Source organism: Lipotes vexillifer, unplaced genomic scaffold (genome assembly GCF_000442215.2).
Source record: "Lipotes vexillifer unplaced genomic scaffold, Lipotes_vexillifer_v1.1 scaffold130, whole genome shotgun sequence".
Lineage (NCBI taxonomy): Eukaryota > Metazoa > Chordata > Mammalia > Artiodactyla > Lipotidae > Lipotes > Lipotes vexillifer.
Window position 1 is genome coordinate 197,048 of NW_006793860.1, and position 12,142 is coordinate 209,189.

The following is a 12,142-nucleotide window of genomic DNA, read 5'->3' on the forward strand; positions in this document are numbered from 1 at the left end:
GCAGGAATGGTGGAGTAGGGAACTTCCAAAGACTGTTCCACCACAAAAGCAGTGGATAAACTGGCAAGGACCGTCAGAATCAACTTTATCAGAACTCTGGAAACAAACTGAGAATTTACAGCAAGCAAGGGAACATTTCATCAAGACATAACCTTGAGTTTCAGTTAAAGAACTTTGTGGCATTTTAACTTACTCTGCACCATCCCCTGCTACCCAGCTAGGTGGTGGTCTTGAACACAACAGCCCACACTTATAGTATGGGTTCCTAGTACTAGAGGGAGAAGAATGGGCCTTATTCTTAATGAATTGTGGTTGCTTGTTGTGACCTGTTTAGTGGTTCCCTAAACAGCTAAGCTCAAAACGCTTGGTTTTTGTTTTGCCAAACTCAGAACTCTCTCAGGGGCTGAAGCAGCTACCTGATGGGCATTTTTCATAAACATCTGCAGGTGCCACTAGGGTCCAGGGATGACAAGTCGGAACAAATAATAGACAAGAAGAAAGACTGGGCAATGAGATACTTTGGAGAATAAGGGCTTGAAAAGCCCCCTCATGTTCCTGAGAATCTAGAAAGCCATGTATATATCCATAGTAGGGAGCATGCTCAGAAAAGGCCTGAGAAGGCCCTAAGCTCTCACATCTGGCTGACCCTGAGGCTCTGCTCAAAGAGAACATGAATGCTAAAGGAACCTAATAGAAATTCTGGCTTTGAAAATACAATAACTAAAAATTCACTAGAGGGGAACAGTGGTAGATTTGAGCATAGAGAAGAAAGAATCAGAGAAGTTAAAGATAAATCGATTGGGATTACCCAGTGTGAGTATCAGAAAGAAAAAGGAATAAAACAATAATAATAGAGAACCTAACAACCTGTGGGATGCCACCAAGCATGCCAACATATGCATAATAGGAGTTCCAGAAGGAGAGGAGAGAGAAAAGAGACAAAAATAATATTTGAAGAAATAATGGTCAAAATGCCCCATATTTGATGAGAGACATGAATACACCCTGCCAAGAATCTCAGTGAATCCTAAGTAGTAGAAACTCAAAGAGAACCCACACAGAGACATGTTATAATCAAACAATAAAAAGCCAAAGACAAAGAGATATTCTTTTTTTCTTTTTTTTAATTTTTGGCTGTGTTGGTCTTTTTTGCTGTGCACAGGCTTTCTCTAGTTGCAGTGAGTGGGGGCTACTCTTCATTGCGATGCACAGGCTTCTCATTGTGGTGGCTCCTCTTGTTGTGGAGCACAGGCTCCAGGCATGTGGGCTTCAGTAATTGTGGCACGCAGGCTCAATAGTTGTGGCTCGCGGGCTCTAGAGCTCAGGCTCAGTAGTTGTGGTGCACGGGCTTAGTTGCTCCATTGAATGTGGGATCTTCCCAGACCAGGGCTTGAACCCGTGTCCCCTGCACTGGCAGGTGGATTCTTAACCACTGCACCACCAGGGAAGTCCCAAAGAGAAATTCTTGAAAGCAGTAAGAGAGAGGAGACTAATAATGTACAAATTCTCTTCAATAAGACTACAAGTGGTTTCTCATCAGAAACCATAGAAGCCAGAAGGCATTAGAATGACATATTTAAGGTGCTTAAAGGAAAAAAACCTTGTCAAAAAAGAATTCTACATCAATCAAAACTATAATTCAAAAATGAAGGAGAAATCAAGATATACCCAGATAAACAAAAAATAAGGGAGTTTGCTACTAGTAATCCCACCTGAGAAGAAATGCTAAAGGGTGTCCTTAAGGCTAAAACAAAAGGACACTAGGCATTATCTCAAATCCGCAATAAGAAAAAAGAACATCATTAAAGGCAACCACTTTACTTATGCTATGTTTACTTATAATATAAAAGAAAGTATTAATGTATTTATTATTTCTAACTTCTCTTTTTTTCCCATAAGATTTAAAAGACAACTGCATAAAACAGTAATTATAAATCTGTTACTGACCCATGATGAACAAAGATGAAATTTGTAAAAATAACAACATAAAGGGGCAAAGCTATATAGGGGGAACTTTTTGTATCCTACTGAAACTAAGTTGGCATTAATTTGAAATAGATTATTAATTGTTAACTGTAATACCCAGGATAATCACTTAAAATAACTTAAAAATATGTAGTAAAAGAAACAGTAAGGAAATCAAAATGGTACACCAGAAAATTTTATCTAACATAAAAGAAGGCAGTAATAGAGGAATTGAAGAACAAAAAATATATAAGACAAACGAAGATAGGAAACAATTAGCAAATGGCAGAAATAAGTCCTTCCTTATTATTACATCAAATGTAAATGGTTAAGATCTCAGAAGGCAGGGATTGCAGAACGAATGGGTTTAAAAAAAGTAATCCGGGCTTCCCTGGTGGCACAGTGGTTGAGAGTCCGCCTGCCGATGCAGGGGATGCAGGTTCATGCCTCAGTCCGGGAGGGTCCTGCGTGCCGTGGAGTGGCTGGGCCTGTGAGCCATGGCCGCTGGGCTTGCGCGTCTGGAGCCTGTGCTCTGCGACGGGAGAGGCCACAGCAGTGAGAGGCCCGCATACCGCAAAAAAAAAAAAAAAAAAAGGAATCCAACTATATGCTTTCTATAAGACACTCACTTTAGAATCAAAGATACAAATAGGTTGGAAGTGAAAGGATGGCAAAAGATACATTCCATGCAAACAATAACCAAAAGAGAGTTGTAGTGGCAATATTTAAATCAGACAAAATAGACTTTAAGGCTAAATAGTTACAGAGAAATTGTTACAGACTAAAAGAGACAGAGAAGCACATTATATAGGGATAAAATAGTGAATCCATCAAGAAGGTAGAGCAATTAAAAACCCAGATGTACCATACAACAGAGCCCCAAAATATATGAAGCAAAAAATGACAGAATCAAAGGGAGAAACAGACAGTTTTACATTAATAGTTGGAGACTTCAACCCCACTTTCAATACTAGAACAACTATACAAAAGATAGACAAGGAAATAGAAAACTTAAACAATACTATAAACCAACTACATCAGACAGAAACATAAAGAACACTTCACCTAACAACAGCAGATTGCATATTCTTCTCAAGTACACATGGAACATCCTCAACTATAGACCATATACTGGACCACAAAACAAGTCTCAGTAACTTTTAAAAAGATGTAAATCATGCAGAGTGTCTTTTTCAACCACAGTGGAATGAAGTTAGAAATCAATAACGAAAGGAAATCTGGAAAATTCACAAATGTTTATAAATTAAACGGCACTTTTTTATAGTTTAGAAAATTGTGGCAAAATATGCATAACAAAAATTTTACCATTTTAATAATTTTTAAGTGTACAGTTCAGTGGAATTAAAGTTCATTCACATTATTGTGCAACCATACCACTGTCCATCCATCTCCAGAACATTTTCATCATCCCAAATTGAAACTCTGTACCCATTAAAAAATAACTCCCCACTCCTTCTGTCTCTATGAATTTGACTATTCTAGGCACTTCATATAAGTTGAATCATATAATATTTGTCCTTCTGTATCTGGCTTAATTCACTTGGCGTAATGCCTTTAAAGTTCATCCATGTTGTATCATGTATCAGAATTTCATTCTTTTCTAAGACTGAATAATATTCTATTGTATGTATATAACACATTTTGTTTATCCATTCGGCTGTCAATGGACATTTGGGCTGTTTCCACCTTTGGTTGTTGTGAATAATGCTTCCATGAACATTGGTATACAAATATCTGTTCAAGTTGTGGCTTTCACTTCTTGGGGTGCATACCCAGAGGTGTAATTGCTGGATCATATGGTTATTCTATGTTTAATTTTTTGAGGAACTGGCCTATTGTTTTCCACAGTGGCAGCACCATTTTACATTGTGCATTTATCATGCACAGGGTTCCAAGTTTTCCACATTTTAACCAACACTTGTTATTATCATTTTTAAGTAATAGCCATTGTAATAGGTGTGAAATGGTATCTTATTGTGGTTATGATTTGCATTTCCCTAAGAATGAGTGATGTTGATATCTAATATCTTTTCATGTGCTTATTACCCACTTGTATATATTCTTTGGAGAAATGTTTATTCAAGTTCTTTGCCTATTTTTGAATTTAGCTGGTTTTTGTGTTGTTGTTACTGAGTTTTAGGAGTTCTTTACATATTCTAGATATATTAATCTTTTATCAGATAAATGATTTGCAAACATTTTCTCCCATTCTGTGGATTGCCTTATTATTTTGTTGATAGTGTGCTTTGCTACAAAATAGTTTTTAAACAACAAACTCTTAAATAATCAATAGGTCAAAGAAGAAATCACAGGGAAAATCAGAACATACTTTGAGATGAATGAAAACAAAACCACAAGATTCTGAAACTTATGGGGCATGGTGAAAGCAGTGCTTAGAGAGAAATTTATAGCTGTAAGTGCATACATTAAAAAGCAAAAAAGGGCTTCCCTGGTGGTGCAGTGGTTGAGAATATGCCTGCTAATGCAGGGGACACGGGTTCGAGCCCTGGTCTGGGAGGATCCCACATGCTGCGGAGCAACTGGGCCTGTGAGCCACAACTACTGAGCCTGCGTGTCTGGAGCCTGTGCTCCCCAACAAGAGAGGCCACGATAGTGAGAGGCCCACGCACCGTGATGAAGGGTGGCCCCCGCTTGCCACAACTAGAGATAGCCCTCTCACAGAAACGAAGACCCAACACAGCAAAAATAAAAATAAATAAATAATAAACTCCTACCCCTAACATCTTAAAAAAAAAAAAAAAAGCCAAAAAGATCTCAAATCAATAACCCAACCTTCCACCTTAAGTAACTAGAAAAGTAAGAGCAAAGTAAATCCAACCAGAAGGAAGAATATAATAAAGATTAGAGCAGAGATAAATGAAATAGAATATAAAATCAATAGAGAGAATGGATGAATATAAAATTTGGTTCTTTGAAAAACAACAGAGACTTCTCTGGTGGCGCAGTGGTTAAGAATCTGCCTGCCAATACAGGGGACACAGGTTTGATCCCTGGTCCAGGAAGATCCCACGTGCCGTGGAGCAGCTAAGCCCATGTGCCACAACTACTGAAGCCTGCACACCTAGAGCCCATGCTCTGCAATGAGAAGCCACCGCAATGAGAAGCCCACGCACCACAACGAAGAGTAACCCTTGCTCGCTGCCACATCTAGAGAAAGCCTGCGCACAGCCATAAAGACCCAATGCAGCCAAAGATAAAAGTAAATTAATTAATTTAAAAAATAAAAATAAAAGAGTGTTTATTGAAAAAAAAGAAAAACAACAAAATTGACAAACTTTTAATCAGACTGACCAAGAAAGAGAAAGAAGGCTCAAATTAGAAATGAAAGTGGGTGCATTACTACAGACATTACAGAAATAAAAAGGATTATTATGAACAGGTATATGGCAACAAATTAGGTAGATGAAATTGAGAAATTCCTAGAAACACAAAAACTACAAAAAACAATTCAGGAAGAAATAGAAAATCTGAATATACCTATGACAAAAGAAATTATTGAATCAGTAAGCAAAAACCTACCAACAAAGGAAATCCCAGGACCAGTTGTCTTCACTGGCGAATTCTAGCAAACACTTAAAGAAGAATTAAAACCAATCCTTCTCAACCCTTTCAAAAAAGTGAAAGAGGAGGGAATACTTCGTAACTCGTCCTGTGAGGACAGTAGTACCCTGATAGTAAAGCCAGACAAAGACATCACAAGAAAAGAAAACTATAGACCAATATCCCATATGAGCCTAGTTGCAAAAATCCTCCACAAAATCCTAGCGACTGAATCTAGCATATTAAAAGGATTGTATACCATAATCAATTGGGATTTATCCCAGGAATATAAGCATGGTTCAATATATGAAAATCAATCAATATAATATACCTTATTAATAGAATACAGGAAAAAACACAAATATCTTATTAGATGCAGAAAAAGCATTTGACAAAATTCAACGCACATTCATGATGAAGACACTCAGCAAACTAAGAATACACAGGACCTTGTTCAAACTGATAAAGGACTTATGTGAAAAACCCACAGCTGATATCTTACTTAATGGTGAAAGACTGAAATCTTTCCCTCTAAGAGATCAGGAACAAGATAAAGATGTTTCCTCCCACCATTTCTATTCAAGTTCTAGCGAGGACAAATTAAAAGGAACCTAAATTGGAAAGAAAGAAGCAAAACTGTCTCTATTCACAGATGGCATGATATTATGTGTAGAAAATTCTAAAGAATCCACAAAAAACCATGAGAGTTAATAAATTCAAAGTTTCAGGATACAAGATCAGCATACAAAAGTCAGTTTTATTTCTACACACTAGCAGTGAACAATCAAAAAATGAAATTAAGAGAACAACTTCATTTAGAATAGCATTAGCTATTTATTTATTCAAAAAGAATAAATTACTTAGAAATTAATATAACCAAGGAGGTACAAGATATGTGCATTGAAAACTATAAAACATTGCTGAAAGAAATGAAAGAATCAATGGTTTGGAAGATTTAGATTTAAGATGGCAATACTCCCAAATTTAATGCAATTCCTATCAAAATTCTGACTTCCTTTTTTGCAGAAATGGACAAGCTGATCCTAAAATTCATATGGAATTTCAGGGGACCCAGAATAGCCAAAATAATCCTGAAAAAGAACAAAGCTGGAAGACTCATATTTATTGATTTTAAAACTCACTTACTACAAGGCAATGGTAATCAAGGTGGTGTGCTACTGGCATAAGAATAGACAAACAGATCAATGTCCAAAAATAAACCTATATATATCTATGGTCAATTGATTTACACAAGGCTGCCAAGACTATTCAATGGGGAAAAAATAGTCTTTTCAACAAATTGTGCTGGGACAACTGAATAACACATGCAAAAGAATGAAATTGAACACTACCCTCACACCATAATCAAAAATTAACTCAAAATGGTTATTTGTAGTGAGGTGGATGGACCTAGAAACTGTCATACAGAGTGAAGTTAAGTCAGAAAGAGAAAAACAAATACCGTATGCTAAAACATATATATGGAATCTTAAAAAAAATGGTTCTGAAGAACCTAGGGGCAGGACAGGAATAAAGACACAGACATAGAGAATGGACTTGAGGACGTGGGGAGGGGGAAGGGTAAGCTGGGACAAAGTGAGAGTGTGTCATGGATTTATATATACTACCAAATGTAAAATAGATAGCTAGTGGGAAGCAGCCGCATAGCACAGGGAGATCAGCTCAGTGCTTTGTGACCACCTAGAGGGGTCGGATAGGGAGGGTGGGAGGGAGACACAAGAGGAAGGAGATATGGGCATATATGTGTATGTATAGCTGATTCACTTTGTTATAAAGCAGAAACTAACACACCATTGTAAAGCAATTATACTCCAATAAAGATGTTAAAAAAAATAATTAACTCAAAATGGATCAGAGACCTAAATGTAAGAGGTGAAACTGTAAAACTCTTAGAAGAAAACAGGGTACATTTCTATGACCTCAGATTTGGCAATGGATTCTTAGATATAACACCAAAAATATAAACAAAAAAGAAAAAAATTGGACTTTATCAAAATTAAAAATTATTGTGCAGTAAAGGACAATATAAAGAAAGTAAAAAGACAACCCACAGAATGGGAGAAAATATTTGCAAATCATATATCTGATAAGGGTCTATTATTCAGAATATATAAAGAACTCTTACAAGTAAACAAACAAACAAAAAGCCCAAACAGCTCAATTAAAAAATGGGTAAAGGATTGAATGGACATTTTTCCAAAGAAGATATACCAATGGCTAATAAGCACATGAAAATATGATCAACATCATTTGTTATTAAATAAATGAAAATCATAACTACGAGATACCACTTCACATCCACTAGGGTAGCTACAATAAGCAAACAAAAAACAACAGCAACAAATCCAGAAAATAACGTGTTGTTGAGAATGTGGAGAAATTGGAACACTCATATACTGCTGATGGGAATGTAAAATGGTGCACCCGTTGTAGAAAACAGTTTGGCTGTTCCTCAAAAAATTAAACGTAAAAGTATCAACAACCCAGCAAATACACTCCTAAGCAACTATACTCCAATAAAAATTTTTAAAAAATAGGTGGTCAAACAAAAATCTTACATGAGTGTTCATAGCAGCCTTATTGTAACCAAAAAGAAGTAACGACCCAAATGTCCATCAATTGGTGAATAGATAAACAAAAGGTGGTGTATATATATACAATGGATTATAATTTAGCCATGAAATATTGATACATGCTACAATATGGATGAACCTTGGAAAAACTGCTAAGTGGAAGAAGCCCATAAAAGGCTATATGTTGTGTGATTCTATTTATGTGAAATGTCCAGAGTAGGCAAATCTGTAGCACCATAACATACCCAAGGGCTAAGGGGAGGGGTGAGTGAGGGAATGACTGCTTGAATGGGTCTGGGTTTCTGTCTGAGGTGATGAAAATGTTATGGACCTAGATAGTGGTGATGGTTGCACAACATTCTGCACATACTAAAAGCCACTGAATTATACACTTTGAAATTGTTAAAATGCTGACTTTTATGTTGGTGAATTTTTTAAAATTACTGTGAAGAAAATGCAAAAGCAAACCACAGACTGGAAGAAAATATTCACAATACAAATATGACAAAAAATTCATATCCAGAATAGAAGAACTCTTACAGTTCAGTAGTGAAAAGACAAATAATCCAATTACAAATGGGTAAAAGGCTTGAAAAGACCCTTCACTGAAGAGGATGAATGAAAGCAAAATGCACACGAAAAGGTGCTCAACATTGTCATCAGGGAAATGCAAAGTGAAACGAAAATGAGGCAACCATTTACACCTGCTAAAATGGCTAATATTAAAAACTCAAACCATATACCAAAAAGTATTGCCAAGGATGTGGAATGTTCAGAACTTCTGGTGGGAATGTGAAATGGTTACAATCACCCTGGAAAACTGTAAGTTTCTTATAGACATACACCTACCCTGTTACTCAACCACAGAAAAGACTTGTATATGGATATCCACAGCAGCTTTAATCATAATAACCCAAAATTGGAAAGAACCCAAAATGTCTATCATCAGATGAATGGATAAGTAATTTATGGTATATTCATGCAGTAGCTTACTCCTTGGTGATTAGGAGTCAATTATTGATACAGGCAAAACATGGATGAACCTCAAAAGCATTATGCTGAGCAAAAGAAGCCGGATACAAAAGAGTACATTTTGTGTTATTCCATACAGAGTTCAAGAACAAGCAAAATTAATCAATTGTGATAGGAATAAAAACTTTGGTTTTCTCTTGGTAGACTGACTAGAAGGAGATACAAGGGAACTTCTGGGGTGATGGAAATGCTCTGTATCCTGCTTGGGGTGGTGTTTACATGAACATGCATGCATTTGTAAAAACTCATCAAAATGTACACTTAAAATCTGTGCTTTTTATTGTCCATACGTGATACTTCTATTAAAAGAGAAAATGAGAGGAAAGGAAGCAGAGATAATAAGGCAACTTCACTGTAAGGCTTGCTAGAAGGGACTTAGAGAAATAAGCCAGTAACTGGAGGGGAAGTTGAGACCAAGAGTATGTATTGATATGTTTGTGTGTGCGTCTGTGTGTGTGTGCCCATATGTGTGTGCATATGTGTGCACACATGTGTGTGTGCTTTAATGAGAGACTTTGTAAGCATGTTTGCTACTGATGGTGATGATCCAATAGAGAAAAACTGATGATGCAGAGAAAGAGGGGAAATTACAGAGAGCAAAGACCTTTAGAAGAGAGGTGAAGAAACATAGGATGCAGCAGAGCATCTTGGTAGCAGGAAATAATTTTGTTCTGTTTTCCCCAGACAGTTGAACCAGGGTCAAACAAAGGAAGTCACAAGGAGGTAGATCTCGGATCAGTATAAAGGGTTTTTCTTTGAGAATTAGTACTGTTGCCCTCTCAGGCCACCCTGAAGGGTAATGAGTTCTGTCTCCAGGGACATGAGGGCCACTGTAGCAGGAAACACTAGCCTCACATTGTCTCTGGGCTGTTCCACCCACGAGTCTGTGGATCCCAGACTAGATGGACGGAAATGCAGGGCCAGCCCCTACTGCCCCCTGCATGCATGCCTGCCACAAACCCTTCCTACCTTTCTGCAGATGCTGGTGCACCTGTCTACTTCTATAAGTTTCAGCATCGGCCCCAGTGCTTAAAGGATAAGAAGCCACCTTTTGTCAAAGCTGATCACACTGATGAAATCCTCTTTGTCTTTGGAGGTGCCTTCCTGAAGGGCGACATTGTCATGTTTGGTAAGAAACTGGCTTCAGGGGCTCCTGCTCTTGCAGGAACACGAGCTTGGGATGAGTTGGGGAGGTGAGAATCTCCACTGTTAGCGCGAAGCCTCACCAACCGCGACACTATGCAGGGGCTGGGAGGACTGACAGGGTGGTTTACAGACACAACCTTTCCCTGGAGAATGTCTCCACTCGTAGTTTTAGAAAAAGGGGCCATGAAAAAGAGGGGCCAACATTTGCTTGATGAGTGTTTTTCTCTGGACTAAAGCCTATGGGGTGGGCACTTGGGGGCACTCATGCAATCTGATATTTTTGGGAAAAAAAAAACAACCCACTTACTTCCTTCTCTTTGACACCTGGTCTCACCCTCCCTGCCCTTCCCAGAGCTCCCGTAAGGCTACCACTCAGGGCTTTCAAAGGCAAGAACCACATTTTTCATAACTGCAGCTGAAAGTTGTCTGGATGCAGGTGATCTAATGTAAATGCTTGTGAACTGTTTCTGGTGAGGTTAGCTCATTTATTCCTGAATTTATGACCTGTTCAGTGCCTAAGATAATAAGCCAATCAGATGAGGTTATCAAAATTTAAAAATCCATAGGAACTACACACAGGAGTTATGACTAAACTATTTAGTTAAAAAAAATTGCACAGTGCAGGCTCTTAACCAGTTCATGCTAGCCTCTCCATGAAAAGGACAGAACCTCTCCTCTAGAGTGTGTCTGTGCAGTGTGGTTTGTTCATTGTTTTATTTATTCTTTCTTATCTTATAATGCCAATACTAACAGAACTACCTCCTAGGTTGTCATAAGGATTAAATGAAACAATTCTCATAAATCATATGGTGAGTGCTTAAGAAATATTACTATTATTGTTACTCAGTAACCATCACTGAACCTGTACTATGTGATGGGCACATGGACTCTCAAAAATGGAAAAAATTAACAACATATGTATGTATCAAAGGGTTAAATTCCTTGATATCTAAAAAGCTTATAAAATCAATGAGAAAAACAGAACCCAGTCAAAAACTGGGTAACAGATATAAATAGTTTATGGAAAGGGAAACATGTGGCTTTTAAACATAAAAATCCATTCAACCTCGCTCATAGCAAAGAGGATTAAAAACTAACCTTGACCAAGGACTCATTTTTCATAGATCAAGGTTGGGAAGAACATTTTACATAATGTATTTGAGCAGGTGGGGGAAAATTGACAACCTCATATGTCAATGGAAAACTCTATCAAAATTTAAAATGCGTGTAGTTTTTAGCCCAGCAATTCAACTTCTGGGATTTTTTGTGCAATTATACTTCCACATGTGCAAAAATATACACACACACTAAAACATTGCTTTTACAAGCAAAAGATTGAAAAAACTGTCAAGACCCATCAATATAGTGCTGGATACATGAATTATATATTTACAAATATATATTTATGTATTATATATTTATAGAGCAACAAAGAACAGTAAATGGAAGGTTTATAGGCAGCAATATGGAACTAACTCCTGGATACAATTTTAGTGAAAGAGAAAGATGTATAATGTGTGTCCACTGTAGCATCAAGTGTGTTAAAAGTGTCTGCTTAAACCCTCATGCACGTCTAGACTCCTTCGGAAGTACGCTCAAGAATGTGGTAACAATGGTTGCCTGTGAGGCTGGTAACTCAGTGACTAGAGGGAAGAGACGGAGAAACTTACTTTCATTAGATATACTTCCTGCATTTTGAATTTTGTGCTTTAAGCGGTGTTACATTTTCAAATAAAGAAGTACAATAATTGATTGATTGATCTAGAGAGAGAGGTGTCTCTGTCCCCAAGGAACTTGCAGTCCCTTGGAAAGGGCAGGAAGAG

The 12,142-nt window shown here is 37.4% G+C and overlaps 1 protein-coding gene across 1 annotated transcript in view; it reads left to right on the forward strand.

Moving 5' to 3' along the window:
• CES5A (carboxylesterase 5A) overlaps positions 1–12,142 on the forward strand; it is a 30,999-nt gene that overhangs the window by 17,932 nt on the left and 925 nt on the right. The window contains exon 8 of the mRNA XM_007466820.1: positions 10,153–10,302. Within this exon, the coding sequence (XP_007466882.1) occupies positions 10,153–10,302 (150 nt within the window). The remainder of the gene's footprint in view (positions 1–10,152; positions 10,303–12,142) is intronic.